Source organism: Capricornis sumatraensis, chromosome 10, assembly GCF_032405125.1.
Source record: "Capricornis sumatraensis isolate serow.1 chromosome 10, serow.2, whole genome shotgun sequence".
Lineage (NCBI taxonomy): Eukaryota > Metazoa > Chordata > Mammalia > Artiodactyla > Bovidae > Capricornis > Capricornis sumatraensis.
The window spans coordinates 77,832,275-77,853,129 of record NC_091078.1 but is presented as its reverse complement, the minus strand read 5'-3'; the positions used below and the strand labels follow the sequence as shown (position 1 = coordinate 77,853,129).

At 42.0% G+C, this 20,855-nt stretch overlaps 1 protein-coding gene and 1 non-coding gene across 2 annotated transcripts in view; one reads left to right on the top strand and one right to left on the bottom strand.

The window, feature by feature from the left end:
• The window catches only part of FRMD4B (FERM domain containing 4B), a 198,742-nt gene extending 194,322 nt beyond the window's left edge, over positions 1-4,420 (bottom strand). Inside the window, exon 1 of the mRNA XM_068981787.1 lies at positions 4,259-4,420. Coding sequence (XP_068837888.1) covers positions 4,259-4,420 — 162 coding nt within the window. The remainder of the gene's footprint in view (positions 1-4,258) is intronic.
• A 10,120-nt stretch (positions 4,421-14,540) lies between these two features.
• Positions 14,541-14,644, top strand: LOC138088044 (U6 spliceosomal RNA). Its single transcript, XR_011145637.1, has one exon. It is a non-coding gene; the product is annotated as a U6 spliceosomal RNA (small nuclear RNA).
• Positions 14,645-20,855: the final 6,211 nt, after the last annotated feature.

The window sequence follows — 20,855 nt, the reverse complement described above, 5'->3', positions numbered from 1 at the left end:
TGGAGCCCACAGCCTCTGCCGTGATCTGGCATGCCTGCTGCCCATCACTGCCAGCTGTCTGCCCCAGGGAGCTAACCCAGTCTGTTATGGTCACTGAAGTACCCTAGATTCTGTCCAAAGTGCCTCCTCCTGGAGGCAAATGACTCCATTCAGGGTGTGCAAGAAATTCTACCTTTGAGACGTTGGAGATGAAAGGAAAACATATCCCAAGTAACAAACTGAGGGCTTTGTTAGAACACGTCAAACTTAATAAAAAGCAGAGAGTGTTGATCCTTTTTCAACGACACTCTCCCATCATTTTCCGCCTCAACTGTTTGTTAAGCCTAATTAATTGTGATACCGCAACCCGTCTGGGCAAGATAAAACAAGAGAGATATATCAGCTTTTAATACTCAGCCCTAAATGGAAGAGTGAATGTCCCATGTCTGCTATGTCGATCAAATTCAAATCTTTACTCATCAAACAAGTCTTTGTTAAAAGGCAGCCTTGGTACAGCCTCAGTCTGCTTTTTATTTAGTTGCATGACTACAGAAATGCCTTGTAGCTAGTATCTTTATTATTCATGGTTTCTGGCAAATTAAGTCTCTAGCCTCTCCAATATCTAGAAGTGGAGGAAGTATTCAATTCCAAAGAAATTATGCGTTCCCGGCTGTGCTGGCCAGGCAATGATGTGGTTGCCAAGTTCCTTACGAATAGGTAGAGATCTTATTTCACTTATAGTATATGAATAAACAAAACACCCCCTGGGGACTGCCAGGTATTTCGTGTAATGGATATCTCCTGCCCCACCCTCACTCTCCAGAGTGACTGAATCCTCAATTTTCTTACAAACAAGACTACTGAGACTAGAAGCAAGCAAACCGACACTTAAAAAAAAATATGGGTTCAATAAAATATGTAACCCTATGGTGTTTTAAGTTCACATGCCAGAAGCGTGAGTACAATAGAGCATTCCCCTATGTGTTTTAGAATTTATAATTATGGGACAGCAATACAGGTATTCTAATGATGGGCCTCCTATCCCCATAACTTGAATAAATTATTGTCACAAGATACTTACAAATATATTGCACATCAGTGTTTGTACTTATCTTGAAAAATAATCATTTTATTTATTTATTTTTTTTTTAAATTTTTATTTTCATTTTATTTTACTTTACAATACTGTGTTGGTTTTGCCAAAAAAATAATCATTTTATTTAAAGAGCTCTAGATTTGAGATTCTGGTAATACAGGAACAGTGGACGCTGACTGCATACCCCCCAACTGTCTGGTAGCTTTGCCATCTGGCTGGGGCCAACTTCACTCTTGGCTTCAGAAATGATGCGGCAACCCTAGTGGCCTAAGCCAACTGATGAAATTTAGGGTTTCTCAACCTTCTTATTTATTATCACTCCCTTAAGGAGGCTTTGAAGATATTTATGTTGTTTGCTAGTCACCTCACCCCCCAAATTCCACAAGTAGACTGTATAGCTGTTCATGTATTATATGTATATCTATGCTTTATACACAAAGATTAAGTTGGGTTTTTTTTTTTTTTGCCTCCCTCTCATCCCTAGAAAATGATTTTGGCCTGTTGCGGGCCTTATCATTCCCTTTGAGAATGCAGGAATTATATTTCCATTCCCTGTGCCAATCAGTGCACGGCAGTAGGGGTGAGAACAGACCCTAAACTGACTCGTCATAGTGCAAATTGGGAAATCATTTTTTGATAGTTGACGCCTTTGAGAAATCCTCTTTCTTTCTAAATGGGTTGATAAGTGGACCTACGTCCTGGAACTACTTTGGCTATCTGCTATCATGAGGAGGAAACCAACTAACATACAGCCATTGCATGAACCAGATAAGTCTGAAAGAATCATGGAGGACAACCAGAGTGCCCTGATCAAGCCATACCTGAAGTTTATCCTACTGCTAGATTTTTCAGTTGTGTCAAAAGTCCCTACTGTTTGTTCTGCAGGTTACTTTCAGTTCATTTTCATATTGCAATAAAAATAGCCCAACTGGGTAGAGCAGACAACACTTACTGAATATGTCCTAAAAACTCTCAACACTGTCAATTAATTCTTGTATCAACCTCTGTGGTTTGTACTATTATATTTCCCATTTTATAAACAATGAAACTGAAGAATAGTAAAATTAAATAACTTACTCATGACCATACATAGGTGGAGGCAGGATTTGTTCCTATGTCGACTTAACTTGGAGTAAAAGGTATTAACCAGTCTATTTTATGGCTGCTCAGGTCTATAGAATTTATATTTCTTGCTCAAATTTGAAAGACATTAAAGGAAATTTCTTTGCTAACAACTATGTTGTACAATTAAAAAATCTATAGTTCTCTCGTTTTAAAATATTTTAAAATTATTTCCAAAGACATGAACTTTGACTACTTAAGACTCAATACTTGTAAAATAGCACCGCCGACTCAACAGACATGAATTTGAACAAACTCTGAGAGATAGTGAAGGACAGGGAAGCCTAGTGCGCTGCAGTCTGTGGGGCTGCAAAGAGTCGGACACGACAGAGCAACTGAACAGCAACAAAGATGGTCATCGTTATTTTGGGTGTTTCTCCTTATCATTATGAGAGGGTACTGGCTCTGTCACTATCCATTTTATAGAAGAGAAAACCTACAGTTCAGTAGGTTCAAGTTGCAGTTCTGCTTAAAAATAATTACTGATCAACCTTATAAAGAACGTGTGGAGTCTCAGGCTTCTGAAACTGTCATTTCTGAATGGCTCACTACCAGGAGAAGAGGTAAACTGTGAGTCCCTGGAATCTTTGGGAGAGGGGCAGAAGGATTGCATGGTTAACCAGAGTACCTGTGCTCTCCTCTTAAAACTTTCTCACATGTTAAAGAGTGAAGACATAATTGTATCAGGGTCACTGCTCCTACAGAGCAAACTGAACAATGATTTCCCCAAAGAGAAAAAGGCTGAGAGGCAGACACACCTCTGACTCCAAAGAGCCAGGTGATCAGTGTCATGTGACCAGATGGGCTGTCTCCACAGCTCCATAATCCTCTCAAACCGCCTCACGCTGCCCTGGTTCTCAACCTGGCTTCTGGAGTCTTTCAAAATGCAAGACATCTCAGGCACGTTATCCAAAGCAGGAGTCGGGAAAGCACAAACCTTTCTCACATTTTAACAAGGATGCCGTGGATGTCAGGGAAGACAAGGCCACGCTGGTTCTTTAGACACCCACAGTTTGCTCCCAGGTGCTGGTCTTTTTCATTTTGCCTGACTGATGGAAGAAAATGGCTTATCAACACTAGCAGCTTGATCAGATATGGCACTCAATACAATGAGATATGAATTAGAGCCACGTTGAGAACATGGTCAGAGTAGGGAGAATCCAGGATCTGCAACAAAGCTGATTCTTCACTGCAGAAAAGAAAACGTGATGCTATACTTTAAACTCCAGGTAGAAGCTTCCTAAATGCAATGTTGATTAAAAAAAAAAAAAAAAACCACCTCAACGATATGAACAGCCAAAACACAGGACCTCTAAATCCACAAATGACTGTTTTTAAACAATGAAGGGAAGCTACAGCCCCAGAAAGATTGAACAAAGTTGCAGCATTTTTTGCCTGCAGGATGGGACCTAGCAGAGAAATAAAGAGGCTGTGTTGTGTGACAGGGAGTAAATCCAAACGTTAGCATTCCAGCGCTCAGCCAGGCCACCACTCCCCTCCCCAGCCCGTCATCTTCCTGCAAAGTGTTCACAATTTGCTGTCCTTCCTTCCAAAAGCCAGCAGACACAGAATCAGCTTTTCCTGGCTCTGCCTTGCAAGCTGAGGCTGCCTGATGGAAAGGCAAAATCAAGGAGGAGTGTGAATCCATAAACTAGTGTGAAATCCTTGCTCCCTGAAATGCCTACCGTCACCCCCAATGAAATGAAAAGGAAGGAATCATGTGAATGTCAAAGTTGCTCCCTGAAGAGGCTCTGCTGCAAAGCTACAGCTTTCTGAGCTAAGTGCCCTGCCGGAACACCATCACTCTGTAACAGATCTCTGCAAAAGCAAAGGTAATTCACTGAGGGTGCCCCTTACACATTGGGGAAAATTCACAAGCTTTGTCAGGCAGCAGTTACCTACAGTGGCTGAGCTTTTGACCCAAGAGTCGAGCAGTCGGCTAGTAGTTGAAAAAGAAAGCGGTGGAGGGAGAGGGACAATAAAATCATACAGGTGGAACCGGTTTCCCACGAGCGCCAGGCATCCCGCTAGGGCCCTCGGGCGCCGCGCGCCACGGCTCACCTGGTACACTTCCCGCAGCCCGCACCACGTCCGCAGCACCTGGTGGCAAGCCCGCAGCCTCTCCGTGTACCATCTCCGCAGCGTGGACACAGTCAAGTTCCACACGAAGCGGCTGCCGCTGAACAGCAGGTCCTCCACTCCGCACATGAACACTGAAGCCATGCCTTCTCCTTCCCGCTGAACCCGGGGGTTCCCTGGGGGCTCCCGCCGCTGCAGCCCAACTAGCCAAATCGCAGCGGCCCGGCCGCCTGGGCTCCGGACGCCGGCTTCTGCGGGCCGCCGGGGGTCAAGCCTTCCCCCAAACTGGTCTTTCACGGTGCGTCCCGGCCAGGCTCGGGCGGCATGCCCCGGGATTGGGCGCCCGCCAGCCAACGGCTGCGGCGGGCACACAGAAGCCCAGTGTCCACCCCGCCCGCTTGCTGGCAGCGCCGAGCGGGCTGCGCTAAGCTCCGCCAGGCGAGCCCTCGGTGCTCCCGGGGCGCGGGAAGCCCGGACCAGCGAGGACTCCCCCTGGCGCTCCCCGAGTGCGCTGGGCAGCGGGGGGAGTGGAGCGACTCTTCTCAGGCAAACAGGAGAGCTGCATCTCAGCGCACTGGGCTCGCACGTCCTGCACAAGGCACACACAGAAGTGTACACACACCAGTCCCAATCTCCGAATCCGCTTTGGGGAGCACCTTACTTTACACTACAGGATTTTTGCTTGGCATCTGCCTGCACTGATAAATATCTCCCGGCAGCCAGAGATGCAGGAGGAGGAAAAAAAAATCCTCCGAAGCATCCCTCTGGACCCCACTCCCGGGGGAACAGCCCTGAACGTTTCCTTGGTTGTGCTGAAGCCACAAGGTGAAGATATCAGCCTCAGAGCAACAGTGCGCTCCTGATTGCAAAACCTGCCTTTGCACCTAACTCGAGGGGTCTCAGAGGAAATAACCTGCCTATTGCCAGCCAGAGAGCAGGCTCCCTGGTATTGCACTAATTCCAATGCAGCAGTCAGCTCATGAGAAACACAAAGATGGTTCTTGGTCTCTAGCAAATAGTTCTTTGCTGGGAAATAGAAGCACACAAGAGAATCCTTGGTTTGGTTCTGGAAAATTCAGCTGCTGCACAGGTGTAGCAGCCACTGCTAGCACAAACCTGCACAGGAAGATAGTTTATTTTCCACTCATAAGCAAAGAAGGCTGTTCCACCACTCATGAAGTCACCAGATAATGAATGCTTTTTTTTTTTTTTAAGTTCTCCCCCAGGAAATTGATAGTCCCAAAGGCATTTGGAAAAAAGAGCCCAAGGAGTCCCACATACCACTAGTCTCTATTTTCCTCTGAAATATGTGCAGATTTCAGTCCCAAACAATAGTATAACATTGCTCACAGCAACAGGACCGCAGCAAATTTCAGGGTGGTGGTTTTTCCTGAAACTATCCTTAGGACAATCGTCTGTATTTTACTGGCGTTTCACACCTAGGGTGTTATCTTTGCTGTTAAGTGGCAGAAAGGTAAAGGTGCCAAAGCCTTTCTGGTGAACTAATTCAGAAGGCTTCAGAACAGACTATCGACAAGTCAAATCAGCTTTATTTCAGGTTTCCAATGTGCCTTGGGAATCTTAATTCAGGCGAAACTCAACCAGTCAAAAGAACACAAAAAATTTGTCCTCAAAGTACCTGGTTTTCAGTGTGATCATAATTGGGGAACTTTTAAAGGATGTTTCTTTTCTTACCTTTTACTTTGTGTTATTGCTAATAAAATTGCCTAAGAGTTTTTGTTGAAATAGTTAAGAGGACATTTGCCCTGATGCAGATTTGCACACCTTTCTTCACAGTAAATCTGTTCTATGTGTTCCTCAGTATTAGCATTTCGATGATATTTTCCAAGATAATGGTCACAGTGTTTACTCAGAAAATACTAGGTCCCACTAACTCAAAAGACAATGAACCAAGTATAGTTTGAAAATGAAATGTCATCCTTCTAATGGAAAACTACTGAACTTCAAAATGGGCCTATGAGTATAAGTGGATGATGGTGGTACGTTTTTATTTTTTTTAACAATGCAGTGTGACTGTGTTCTCGGAAATGGGCAGCCAAGGGAATACCAGAATAAAACCTACAACAGGTCAATTATCTCTGTCTCATGACACCATGCTCTCAGAAGAGATGCTCTAGATACCCCGTGGCAAATATCTACCTATGCACTGGCCTAATGTCAGTTGTCAATTCCAACCTCAGTGATTTGCATTCAAGGTTTTCAAAGTCAGTGCTTAAACTATTTTCTAGACAATGGGGTGTGGTAGCACAGGGGTTCTCAACGTGCAGTCCCTGAACCGGTAGCATCAACATCACCTGGGAACTAGATCCAAGTTCTTAGGCCCCCTCCAGAATCAGGGTGTGGTCAGGGAATCTGAGGTCTCACTTGGCCTCTGGGGGATGCTGACTCTCACTGAAGTTGGACAAGCACTATTGCAGGGAATGGCAGTTTAGGAGCTAAGTCTCCAAAGAGACTTAAATCCCTGCTCCTGAAGACCTGTGGCATCCCGCACAACTTCCTTAAAGTCACAAAGCCTCAGTGTCCTCATCTATAAAACAGGGATAATATTGGAATCTACTACATACCATTTTGGAAAAGAGTAAGTAAAACACACTGGGTTTCCCTGGTGGCTCTGTGGTAAAGAACATGCGTGCCAAAGCAAGAGACACAAGTTCGATCCCTGGGTCAGGAAGATCCCCTGGAGAAGAGGATGGCAACCTACTCCAATATTCTTGCTGGGAAATCCCATGGTCAGAAGAGCCTAGTAGGCTACAGTCCATGGGGTCACCAAGTGACAGATGTGACTTAGCGACTGAGCATGAACACAGATGAAATATACTATGACTGGCAAAAAATAAGTGCCCCCCCCCCCAAAAAATGATCACCACCACCAAAATTAGGAATTATTTTATTTTTTGGTACTTCAGTTCAGTTCAGTCGTTCAGTTGTGTTTGACTCTTTGCAACCCCATGAATCGCAGCACACCAGGCCTCCCTGTCCATCACCATCTCCCGGAGTTCACTCAGACTCACGTCCATCGAGTCCGTGATGCCATCCAGCCATCTCAATCTCTGTCGTCCCCTTCTCCTCCTGTCCCCAATCCTTCCCAGCATCAAAGTCTTTTCCAATGAGTCAACTCTTTGCATGAGGTGGCCAAAGTACTGGAGTTTCAGCTTTAGCATCATTCCTTCCAAAGAAATCCCAGGGCTGATCTCCTTCAGAATGGACTGGTTGGATCTCCTTGCAGTCCAAGGGACTCTCAAGAGTCTTCTCCAACACCACAGTTCAAAAGCATCAATTCTTCGGCGCTCAGCCTTCTTCACAGTCCAACTCTCACATCCATACATGACCACAGGAAAAACCATAGCCTTGACTAGACGGACTTTAGTCGGAAAGTAATGTCTCTGCTTTTGAATACGCTATCTAGGTTGGTTATAACTTTTCTTCCAAGGAGTAAGCATCTTTTAATTTCATGGCTGCAGTCACCATCTGCAGTGATTTTGGAGCCCCAAAAAATAAAGTCTGACACTGTTTCCACTGTTTCCCCATCTATTTCCCATGAAGTGATGGGACCAGATGCCATGATCTTTGTTTTCTGAATGTTGAGCTTTAAGCCAACTTTTTCACTCCCCTCTTTCTCTTTCATCAAGAGACTTTTTAGTTCCTCTTCACTTTCTGCCATAAGGGTGGTGTCATCTGCATATCTGAGGTTATTGAGATTTCTCCCAGCAATCTTGATTCCAGCTTGTGTTTCTTCCAGCCCAGTGTTTCTCATGATGTACTCTGCATAGAAGTTAAATAAGCAGGGTGACAATATACAGCCTTGACGTACTCCTTTTCCTATTTGGAACCAGTCTGTTGTTCCAGGTCCAGTTCTAACTGTTGCTTCCTGACCTGCATACGGATTTCTCAAGAGGCAGGTCGGGTGGTCTGGTATTCCCATCTCTCTCAGAATTTTCCACAGTTTATTGTGATCCACACAGTCAAAGGCTTTGGCATAGTCAATTAAGCAGAAATAGATGTTTTTTCTGGAACTCTCTTGCTTTTTCCATGATCCAGCAGATGTTGGCAAATTGATCTCTGGTTCCTCTGCCTTTTCTAAAAGCAGCTTGAACATCAGGAAGGTCATGGTTCATGTATTCCTGAAGCCTGGCTTGGAGAATTTTGAGCATTAATTTACTGGTACTTAGATAAAATGGAAAAAAAAAAGTGAAAGTTGTTCAGTCACGTCCGACTCTTTGTGACCCCATGGACTATATATAGTCCATGGAATTCTCTAGGCCAGAATACTGGAGTAGGTAGCCTTTCCTTTCTCCAGGGATCTTCCCAACCCAGGGATCGAATCCAGGTTTCCGCATCACAGGCAGATTCTTTACCAGCTGAGCTACAAGGGAAGCCCAAGAATATTGGAGTGGGTAGCCTATCCCTTCTCCAGTGGATCTTCTCGCCCCAGGAATTGAACTGGGGTCTCCTGCATTGCAGGTGGGTTCTTTACCAACTGAGCTATCAGGGAAGCCCCTTAGATAAAATAGTACTTGTAAAACATGTTTTAAAAAAATTTCTCTACTGATTATCTACATCTGGTTTCCTATATCTTTCTGTGTGTTGGAGGTTAAAGTTGGTGGTGACTTGGTTTTGAAGGGTGCTGGTCTTTAACTTCCAAGTTCCCTCAAAAGCTCTTTGAAGCTGGATCTTCCCCATCACACAGCCAGCCTTTCCTGGGGAACTGGAGAAGCAGTAGATACTCCAAGCTGGACGCAAGGGAAGAAAAGACATTTTGTACCCACCAATATAAACATGGATGCTGCTTCTTATGCAAACAGCTTTCTTCTGTAGAAGGAGAAGTTCAAAGCTCTAGGTAAAGACCACTTTGAGAGGGAATGAACAGTAAGTTCTTCACACCAGGGGCTGACAGTGGGTGACAACTGAACCCAGGTGTGGAGCAGGGGAGAAAAGAATGATCCAAGTGTGGCATCCTTCTGAAAATGGACAAGTCATGCGGGACAAACCAGCTCCCAGGCACACACCCTTGAAGCTGGTCTAAAATTTCCTGGAGAAAGGGAGCTAAGTCAAGCTGACTTCAAAATTATCTTGCCTTTTTTTTTTTTTTTTTTTTAAATTTAAGAGGATTTTTTCCCCCTCTCTAGCAAAAGAGTTCCTTGCAACACACTGTAATTTCCTGCAGCTCTCTCCGGAGGCTTAAAAAGGTGCTTCAGGTGACAGCATGGCTCATACTCCTGGGAGCTCTGCTGCAGATGTAAAAGAGAAATTGTCATTATCCCTGAGGCTCCTGTAGGTTCTCCTTTGAGCAATCAGCAGGAAGAAGAGCACAGTGCCAGGAGGCCAGCACAAAATGCCAAGCCCTGCCTCTGGAAAGAGATAAGCAGTTCTATCACAGCAGCTTCCAGAGGTCCCTTCTGCCCATCAAAGAGACAGAGTCCATTGCACGCTGGTGGATATTTTTAAACTTTCGTCTCTCCACAGCTGAAAAGCCAGTGTGGCTGAATTCTGACAGACCATGTCTGACACAGGGCTTGAGGGGGATGAAAACTCGGTCTGGTTCAGTGGCTCTCAATTAGGGGCAATTCTGCAACCACGCCTACAATGTCTGGAGGCATTTTGGGGGATGCTACCAGCCTCTAGTGGGTAGAGGTCAGAGATGCTGCTCAGCATCCTACAATGCCCAGGGCAGCCCCTGAAACAGACAGCTCTCCTGCCCAAAACATCAATGGTGTGGACACCGAGGAACCCTGGTCAAGTTCAACCCACACCCTGCTCTTCCTCCTCTCACAGGACTTGTTGGGGGAAACACTCTTCCCTCTTGCTGTTTTCTCCCAAAAAGCAGACTGGAGATGCAACAATCCCTCTATAAAGGTTTTCATGCAGTCACAAAGAGCTGTAATGTACTCAAAGCCCATTGAGAAGAAACCAGAATGCCATTTCCTATCATTTTCACATAGCCCTTTAAAAAATATTTATCATAAAAATGAGGCAGTCATTTTAATCATAAGCTATTTATCTTTTGGCATTTTAATTTTGGGCTTTATGATTCCACTTAAATCGCAGGCTCCTTAGTAGCACTGAGGACTTTCTTTGGTACAGGACAAAAACAATCCTCCCTACATCGACCCCAAAGTGGAATGCTGATTCCTCCAGTGGGCCATGAGTTGCTACAGAAGTCTCTCATCACACATACAATGAGGAAACTGCCCTTTTTCGTTCCCCTTTCCTCTATTGGACTGTAAACATTTCGAGGAGTCTCTACAGGTGAGTGGAGGTGGGTAGCTGAGTGGCCCTCCTTGCGCAGGGGTGTATCCACGCACTGGAAAATGTTTAGTGACCTTAGGCTCTGCTCACTACACACCAGTAGTGTCCCCAATCATGATGACATCAACAAAAAGCACTTCCACACACTTCCAGTGACTCCAGGTGGGGTGGTAGCCACGCCCATTCAGAAACCACTGCTGGAAGCTAGCAAAGGGCCTTATTCATACTTGTTTCCCTGGTGGCTGGCACATAACAGGCAATCAATCAATGGTTATTGAACTGACAGATGAAAGACTATTTGTCTCAAGAGTGAATATAGAAAGAAGTTCATCCATTCACAAAATACACACTCTTGTTCATTAAAAAAAATTACGTATTGAGTTTGCACTACATGTCAGTCGGGGAACTGAGTGCTTAGAAAGCAGGAGGACAAAACAGAGACGATTTCTGTCTAACAGGGTCTTAGAGAAGGGTGAGAAAGGCAGACATCTGAAGAAGTTACACAGAGGAAGCAGGCAGCGTCAAACAATTACAATAGAGACACATGATGAAGGATGCCGGGGATGGAGGGAGGGCCAGGGAACGCCTCCCGGAGGACGTGTTGCTGCAGCTGAGAACTGGAGGCTGAGGAGGGGAGAGCTCGGTGACGAGGGAGGGGACACAAATATCAGGCCAAGGTGGAATGAGCTGCTAAGAACAAGGGCTCTATGGCAAGAGGGATCCCGGATTTGAGGGATGGGAGGGGAAAGGGTTAGAGAGGTTGCTTGAGAAGTAGAAGAGCAGGAAAATCCAGCTGAGATGTGGCTGCAGAGTTCCAGAGGGGAGAGAAGAAAGGGCTTAACCAGGATCACAGGAATGTCAACATAATGACATCTACAGGTCCCCCAGATCAGGCCTTACCGATAGAGTGAGAGTTTGATGGGCCAAGGTGCCCTCTCCAACGCAAGCACCTCTTGTGGCCTGTGGGAGGGCTGTGCAACTGTGCAGAGGCAAGGGGTCAGGATGCCCTCCCTCCTTCTACATCTCGCCCCAGGGAGGAGGCAGGAGGACTGGCAGGACACCAGCTCTGCTTCATTTCCCCTTGAGCCCCCTGACTCCTCTCTCAATTTCTCTCCTCCTTCCCTCGGGCTGGGAGAGCAAGGAGCATCCTTCAGTCTTGGCCAGAAGCAGAAGGTGGATGGGAACATGCAGAGACCTGGAGGGGAGGGTACCAGCCATTATCACCGTTGCTGAGGGCTGACCAGTAGGCTGGTTAAGTTCTGCAGCTGCCTTTAGGACTCTGAACCACTTTCTGGAACCGTAGAGGGCTAGAACCACTGCAAACTAAACAATATCCAGGAGCAAGGTATCTATCCAGATCTATATTCCTTTCTTTGGCAAACTCATCCCACTCATAGAAGGAAAAAAAAAAAAAAAACTTTCTCAGCTTTCCTAGATAACCTCACCCGTTATTTTATTAAATCAAATTCTCCTTGCTCAAAGGGAAGAGGAGGTATGCTATCTTCACTGGATGAAAAAATACAAAAAAAGAAGCAACATATTAGACCCTGCATTGTGTCCATTTTTCTCTAGTTAATCCACTAAACAGACACTGGAAGCTTTGCCAAGTCAAGTTTCAGAAGTCACTGCTGCAGAAGGGAAAGCACTAGAGGGGATGAAGGTTTCAAGAAAGTCCATGTAGATCAGAGGGAAAGGGCCAACCTTCTTTTCTGTTTTTTATAACTTTTTCTATTTAATATATGTTTTAAGCACTTTCAAATGCTTCTTCTCTTTTTTGGCATTTTATTTTTTAAATAATTTTAATTTCTAAAAATTTTTATTGGGTTATAGTCTCTGCTGTACAGCAAAATGACTCAGTTATATGTGCACACAAAGCCACTCTTCCTCAGAATCGTTTCCCATATAGGTCATTACAGAGTACTGAGTAGAACTCCCTGTGCCATACAGTAGGTCCTTATTAGTTACCTATTTTATATATAGCAGCACATATATGGGCTGACCTTCTTCTTGAAAGAAGAAAAAATATCAATCTTGTGACTTACCTCCCACCCCCATAATTTGTCACCTCCTATTTACACTTAATTTACATGCACACCAATGACAAAAATAAAATAAAAATACATTGGTCTATATAGCACCCTTTCCTAAATAAATAAAGGCAGCTCTGTACATAGCATCAATTAATTCACATAATATTCTCCCAAGGTCAAATGGAGAAAGATATTGCTGTCCCCATTTCATGGATAAAGAAACCAAGACACAGAAAAGCTGGGTGATTTGCTGAAGATCTGTGGAGAAAGCATTTAATAGCATCTTCAATGGCACAGCTAATTTTTCAGTCCTACTTTAATTGAGAAATAAATGGATTTTTTGTATTTACAAGTTATCATTTGTTTTGGCCTAAGACTAAAATTTAAGGGTACAGAGGGCTCCAGGACTTATTTATTATCCAGGTACTTAATATGACAATATGTCCACCTTTTGGGTTTTCTCAATTTAAATAAGAATAAAGCAATGATGAGAAGAAAAAAAAATCTGTAATGAAAAGTAACTGAATTTTTTATTCATGATAAGAGAGTGGTTACCAAAAACCCAGTGACCTTCACTCCTATAAAATAAATGGTATAAGAAAAATAAAAGAATAAATGAAAAATCTTGACTTTCCAAAGATTAACTGTACTACCTATGTACAAACAATTGAAGTAAAATGAAAAACAGAAATCAGCCACGATGAAGGGCCTTAAAAGTAGTAAAATCTCTCAAAGCTAGGTATATCTGGCTAACAAACACATACGGGGAACAGGTTATAAAAACAGATCATTTTCCCATTATTACTAAAAACTACAGAATGGTTTGGCAGGATTATTGCAAAGAATTTCAACTATTTGGCCCTTAAGCAGTAAGAGCTAAATAAAAGCAAAGCCAAGCATAAAAAAAAAAAAAAGACATAAAAGTACTTCTTGTGCATTGCTATCCTAAAATTAACTTGACGTCGGTAAAGCGACATACTGTTTTCAACTATAAAATGAATTGTGTACAAGAAGATAAAGAGGCCAAAAGCAGTATGCTACAAGGCTCAAGGATTATGAATATTTTATAAAGTTGAGACAGCAGTTGTGTATTCTTTAGACCACGATTTCAGAGAGCTCCAGGCAGTAAGTATTTGAGAGGAATGAAGAGATGAACTACATGATCTGGTCTTGAGTCAACAACAGAGGAAGAAAATAGGTTTTATTTCTCAAGTACCTAGCACAGAAGGAATTTAAGGTAGACCTCCTTACCCTAAAAGATCCATTATTATGTTTCAGTCTGGTGGACTTACGGATAATTTTGGCTTATTCTTTATATGCTTATGTATTTTGGCAAATAATGTTGGTCATCTACCCATTAGCCATTTACTCCCTTTTGAGATACTCTAATTTTGTGAGATGGAAGGATTTTCTGGAATGAAGTGACTGGTCTAAAAGAAGGCATGACACCCTGTTTAGGCAATATGATATAGAGCAAAGCTTTGTAAAGGATTCTAGAAAAGATTTCCTTCTTTGAAGAACTGGAACAACACAAGAATTTTTTTCAGCACATTTCCTGATTCCTGCTTGGGATACTGTTGTATGAAGACACAGTGCTTTGAGCTGTAATAGTCATCTTGTCACCAAGAGGATATATTAGCAGCAAAGATAGTAGAAAAGTGAGTGGAAAAAGCCCGGGTCCTTGATGACACTGCTTACGTATCAGACAAACTCAGGAGCAGCCTAGTTTCAGATGACTTGTAACGAGATGTAAACAGTGAACGATCTTACATAGCTCAAGCTGCTTTTAGCTGGGTTTTGTTACTTTCAATAGATCACATTTCAAAACTCACTCCAAAGCTACAGTAATCAAGACAGTGTGGTACTAGCATAAGGGTAGATATACAGATCAATGAAACAGAATCAAGAGTCCAGAAATAAACCCTCACATTTATAGTCAACTGATTTTTGACAAAAGTGCCAGTGTAGTGCTCGCTTCGGCAGCACATATACTAAAATTGGAATGGTACAGAGATTAGCATGGCCCCTGCGCAAGGATGATACGCAAATTCGTGAAGCGTTCCATATTTTTTCAGGATGGGGAACATGTGTACACCCGTGATGGATTCATGTTGATGTACAACAAAACCAATACAATACTGTAAAGTAATTAGCCTCCAATTAAAATAAATAAATTTATATTAAAAAAAAAAAGCTAGGAATAAAACCACCATATGACCCAGCAATCTCATTCCTAGGCATATGCCCTGAGGAAAACAAAATTGAAAAAGAAACATGTACCCCAGTGTTCACTGCAGCACTATTTACAATAGCTAGGACATGGAGGCAACCTAGATGTGCACTGACAGATGATGAATGGATAAAGAAGCTGTGGCTGATTCTTGTTGATGTATGACAGAAAAGCCACAAAATTCTGTAAAGCAATTATCTTTCAATTAGAAAAATAAATTTAAAATTCTGGGGGAAAAAAAGTTAAAGGAAAAAAAAAGTCACCCTTATCGTCTAGTTATTTCTGTACCACTTACTACCACTAGCCCACACCGCTTTGTCTTGGCAGTTGTTCACAAATTTATTGTTTCTTTGTCCAACAGTTATGAGTTTCCTGCTCTGGTCACTTATTCTGACCCTTTGTTTTCTTGTGAAGTCTCCTGTGTACATGTAAAAACTCAATAAAATTTACATGTTTTTCTCAAAAAAAAAATAGAAAGTGCCAGTGTAATCCTATGGGAAACACAGTCTTTTTAAAAGTGATGCTGGGACACCTAGAATTTACCTGAACTCCTACCTCACACCATTAATAAAAATTAACTCAATATTGACCACAGAACTAAAAGTCAGAGCTAAATCTATAAAATTCTTAAAAGAAAACAGAATAATATTTATATATTTATGATGCTGAGTTTGGCAGTAGTTTCTTAGATATGCCATAAAAAGCATAAGTAACAAAAATAGATAAACTGGTTTCATCAAAATGAGAAACTTTTGTGCTTCCAAAAATGCTATAAAAAAATGAAAAGACAAGCCATTAACTGGGAGAAAATATTTATAAATCTTATGTCTAATTAGGAACTTACATACCAAATATATAATGAAATACACTCAATCATAAAAAGACAAGTAGCCCAATGAAAAAGTGGGCAAATGATTTAAAGATATATTTCTTTAAAGCAGGTATATGAATGCCTAGTAAGCACATGAAGAAGCACTCAACACCATTAATCATTTGGGAATCAAAAATCAAAACCACAATGACATATACCACTTCATAGCTATTACAATGGTGACGACAAAAAAATGCACAGTAACAAGTGTTGGTGAGGCTATGGAGAAATTGGGACATATATGTTGTTAGCGGTCATGTAAAATCATGTAGCTGCTGTGGAAAAAACTGTCTATTTCTCAAAAGGTTAACCATAGAATTTGAATGTGACCCAAAAATTCCATTCATAGGTATACACCTCAAATAAGTGAAGACAAGTGTTTTTAAAAAATCTTGAATGAATACTATTCACAATAACCTGAAGGTATAAACAACCCACTTGTCCATCAGCTGATGAGCAGATTATAAAAGGTAGTATATCCATATGAGGAGCCTGGTAGGCTGCTGTCTCTGGGGTCACACAGGGTCGGACATGACTGAAGTGACTTAGCAGCAGCAGCATGTCCATATAATGTGATATTTAGCAATAAAAAGAAATGAGGTAAATACCCAAGAAAACTGAAAATATTTCCTCACAGAATAACTTGGACATGAATGTTCATTGCAACTTCTTCATGAGAGCTAAAAGTGAAATCAACTCAAATGTTACTTGATGAGTGGCTATATAACACACAGTATAACTTTCTGGGTGGTCCAGTGGCTAAGACTCTGCACTTGCAATGCAGGGGGCCCAGGTTTGATCCCTGGTCAGGGAACTAGATCCCCCATGTCACAACTAAGGATCCTGCATGCCTGAATGAAAATCAAAGATTCTGTATGCTGCAACTAAGTTCTGACACAGTCAGATAAAAAAAATTTTTTTTAAAAACAAAAGAATGGAGTAGGCACACACTATATTATGGATGAATCTTGAAAACATTCTGAGAAATAGAACAAGGTAGACAAAGAGGCCATAAATTCAGAGAGAGAAGGTGCACTGGTGGTTGTCAAGTGACTAGAGGGATGAACTGGGGAGTGACTGACAATGGGTATGGAGTCTCTTTGCAGGGGAGCGGGGGCAGTAATGAAAATTATCTATAATTAAATAGTAGTGATAACTGCACAACCTTGTGATTATATTAAAAAACACTAAATTGTACACTTTAAAAGGGTGAATTTTGTGGTACATGAATAAATCAAGCAATCAGTGAAAAGTAAGTACCCCCCTCAGAAAAGGGTTTATGCTACACATGGATGAATCTCAAAATCACTATGTTAAGTGCAAGAAGCCAGTCATAAAAAAACACATATTTTACAATTCCATTTATCTAAAATGTCCAGATTAGGTAAATCTATATAGATAGGAAGCAGATTAGCGGTTGCCTACGACTGAGGGCAGAGAAGGCAATGGCAACCCACTCCAATACTCTTGCCTGGAAAATCCCATGGACAGAGGAGCCTGGAAGGCTGCAGTCCATGGCGTCAGGAAGAGTCGGACACGACTGAGTGACTACACTTTCACTTTTCACTTTCACGCATTGCAGAAGGAAATGGCAACCCACTCCAGCGTTCTTGCCTGGAGAATCCCAGGGACGGGGGAGCCTGGTGGGCTGCCATCTATGGGGTCGCACAGAGTCGGACACGACTGAAGCAACTTAGCAGCAGCAGCAGGACTGAGTTTGGAGGAAGGGGTGAGGGAAATAAGTGACTTCTAATGAGTACAGGGTTTCTTTTTAAGACAATGAAAATACTTCAGTTAGAATGTAGTGATGGAGGCACAACTTCATAAATACAATAAAAGCAACTGAAGTATATACTTTAAACAGGTGAGTTTTGTGGTATGTGAACTACATCTTAGTAAAGTTACTACCAAAAAAAAAAAAAAAAATGGGGTTAAAAAACACAGAACACTTTCCCTGCTGTGCCTGGGATCTTATTAACAGTCCCCTGACCAGAGATCTAATCTGGGCCCTTTGCAATGAAAGTGCTGAGTCCTAACCACTGGACTGCCAGAGAATTCCCCTAAAACACATCTAAATTCTTTTCCTGTATTTGCTAAATATTCTACAATGAGCATGCAATATTTATATCTTCAGAAAAAGGAGTTAACATTTTTCTTACAAAGTGAAAAGAAAAACTGGAAAAAAGTAGTGTATGTGAATTTCATTGTGAAACGGAGTATATGTGGATAGAAAAAAACTAAAGGAAAATGTATCAAATCATTGACAATAGTGATTTCTGAGCTGGGAGCACTAAAAGATTTTAATTTATTCTGGGAGATGCTTTCTTTCCCTGGTTTTCTATATCAGCAAATATTGCTTTTCCGTTTCTAATTTTGAAATGCACATGTAATCATACAAGAGGCTATTCAGTGAATGAAATGTCAGTCTCTCTCTCCTCCTTGTTCCCCAGCTCCTCATTTCCAGGGTTTCCATGTAAGGTTTCTCAAGTTGTTTACTACATGACGGCATCTGGCTTAGGGTAGTGAGTGCAGGTTGTAACCTAGCCTGCCTGGGCTCTGCTGGACAAGCCCTAACTCAGGACTCTGAGGAAACAGCCCTTTTTGTCTTAACCACACGAAAATGATATGTAGATGGCAGCTTTGCCCTTTTCCTTCCCCCAAAGGGGAAACCTCTAGAGTCTACGTTATCTAAGAAAAGACCGTATGTAGGTAGGTAAAAGTTATTCAGGAAGAATAAAGAAATAGCAGGTAAAGGCAATACAATAAAATCAGAATCCAAATATTAATACTGCAAGAGAAGCCTTTCAAGGTAGTATGGTAAAACTGGATTTAAGGGGAGGAAAACATATTTTGAACAAGCAAGTCCTAAGGAAAGAATTCTAACTGCAGCAATTGTTGGGCTGTTTTCCATATCAACAGTCCACAATTCACACACATAGTTTAAGCAGCAAATGAGATTGGTTGTATCCGTTGCCAAGTGTGTTGATATTTGGTACTTCACTCATCACAGTCCCTTTGGCTTAGAAGAGCAAGCTGGTGTGTGTGTTGTCCAGCATCCACTTCGGAAAGCCTTAGGATTTTAATCTGCGGGAGAAACCTGAGAGTGAGTGCCCCCGTGTGAAACCTGGCACTTCTGTTTCATTCACTTTTGTGTCCTTCAGAACAGGGTGCATTGATCAAACAGAAAAGTGAAAGAAAGTGAACTCGCTCAGTCGTGTCCAAGTTTTAGAGACCCCATGGTCTGCGGCCTACCAGGTTCCTCCGTCCATGGGATTTTCCAGGCAAAAATACTGGAGTGGGTTACCATTTCCTTCTCCAGAAATCAGAGGGCATTTTATTAATTGGTGTTCTAACATCTCTATATTCATTCAACTTGGTCTAAAGTTTCTGCTTGAGATAAAGTGATGGTTACATCAGTAAATAATTCAAATGGCAAGATCTAATTATGACTTTCTCAATAACCTTTTAACCACTGTTTCTGTTTCAGGTTTTGTCTTGTTATATAAAGCCATACCGGGTTTCCCTAGTGGCTCAGCAGTAAAGAATCTGCTTGTAGTGCAGGAGACGCAGGAGATGTGGGCTCGATCCCTAGTTCGGGAAGATCCCCTAGGGTAGGAAATGGCAACCCACTCCAGTATTCTTGCCTAGGAAATCACATGGACAGAGAAGCCTGGCAGGCTGCAGTCCATGTGGTCACAAGAGTCAGACATGAGTTAGCGACTAACCCACCACTATCACCAACTGTAAGCTCATGCTGGTCTTCTTTTGGGTTCCAACTCTTTTGCCTCAGGCTCTTTGTATTTGCTGTTCCTTAATTCCTGAACATTCTTTTCCACCTTAGGATTTCATCCAATAAACCCCAGATTATCTTTCAAGCCTTAGCTCAAATGTTGGTCCCCTGAAGCTGGTGTGGCTCCATCACACCAGCTTGATCCTTCTCTCTCATAATACCCATCACATTTAAAATTACCTACTTAATGCCTGATTTCACCACCAGACCATATGCTCTGTGAAATGTAAAAGCAATCTATGGCCCTACAGAAGGAGAGCCTTTTCTCATTAAAAAAAAAAAAAAAACAAACCTGGATGTAATTTAAGAGAGAACTTACGATGGTTTGAGAGCCAAGAATAATAAGGCTTGGAACCTACTCCCTAGGTCTGGAAGCATTTTCCAAGGAAGAAAAGGGGAGAAACACAGAGCTGGTATATTGGATTAGGGCAAATCATTGGATGAAAACCAACAACGGGGTAAAACAGTTGAGACCCAGGAAAGTGTTCAGATGGCTTAAGTGTGAGACACTTTTGCTCAGAAAGAAAGTGATCTGTAAGACCTCTGGCACTGAACCATCTTAATTTGAATTTGACCTGATTCAAATGGGTCTTGACAGTAGCTGCAGGGATTATCTGAGACATATTTGTCCTCCTAAGTGGCTTAGTTCTCTAAACCCCCTTTCAAGAGTGCTTTGGGATGCTCAGAAACTCATTCTCTTTCAACAACTTCAAGTTATGCTATGAGCAAGATAAGAAGACTTGAAGTTATTAGCCTAGTGGATTTGTTCTCTGTTTCTATTTCTAAAACAGAATACTTAATGTCTGTTAACTGATTAACTGTAAGAGTGGAGACAATATCAACAGTTAGTGGCATTCTTTACCTGTTTGGAATGCCATTTTCCTTATACACTATTATACAATTTTAGAGAAAGTAAAGAATTAAAGTAAATAAGCTATTCAGAATAGAAATATACAAAATACAAACATTATATTTACATGTTAAAGTGCAACTACCATGATAAAGTATAACTACTGTGAACATCAGATCATGATTAAGGTGGGGAAGATTTTTCAAAAGCCCATCATCTGGACTGAAGTACAGTTGTGTGGAAAGAAATGCATCTAGATTAATTAAATTTCTTTCCACAACAGTGAAAGCTTATGGAAACCTCTTTTACTATTCCATCCAAGTAAACTGTTATACATGGTAAAGGGGAGTGGGTATGTACCATCAGAGACTAGGGGGAGGTTCCTAAAAATTTTTACCAATCAGAAATCGAATACACAATTTTTAATCTAAAAGTACACATAGAGGTACTCTTTATCATGTATCTTTGATTTTCTTTATCATGTATCTTTGACTTTCTTTCCAAAAATAAAGTAAAATGGTTCTCCCAGAAGATGTACATG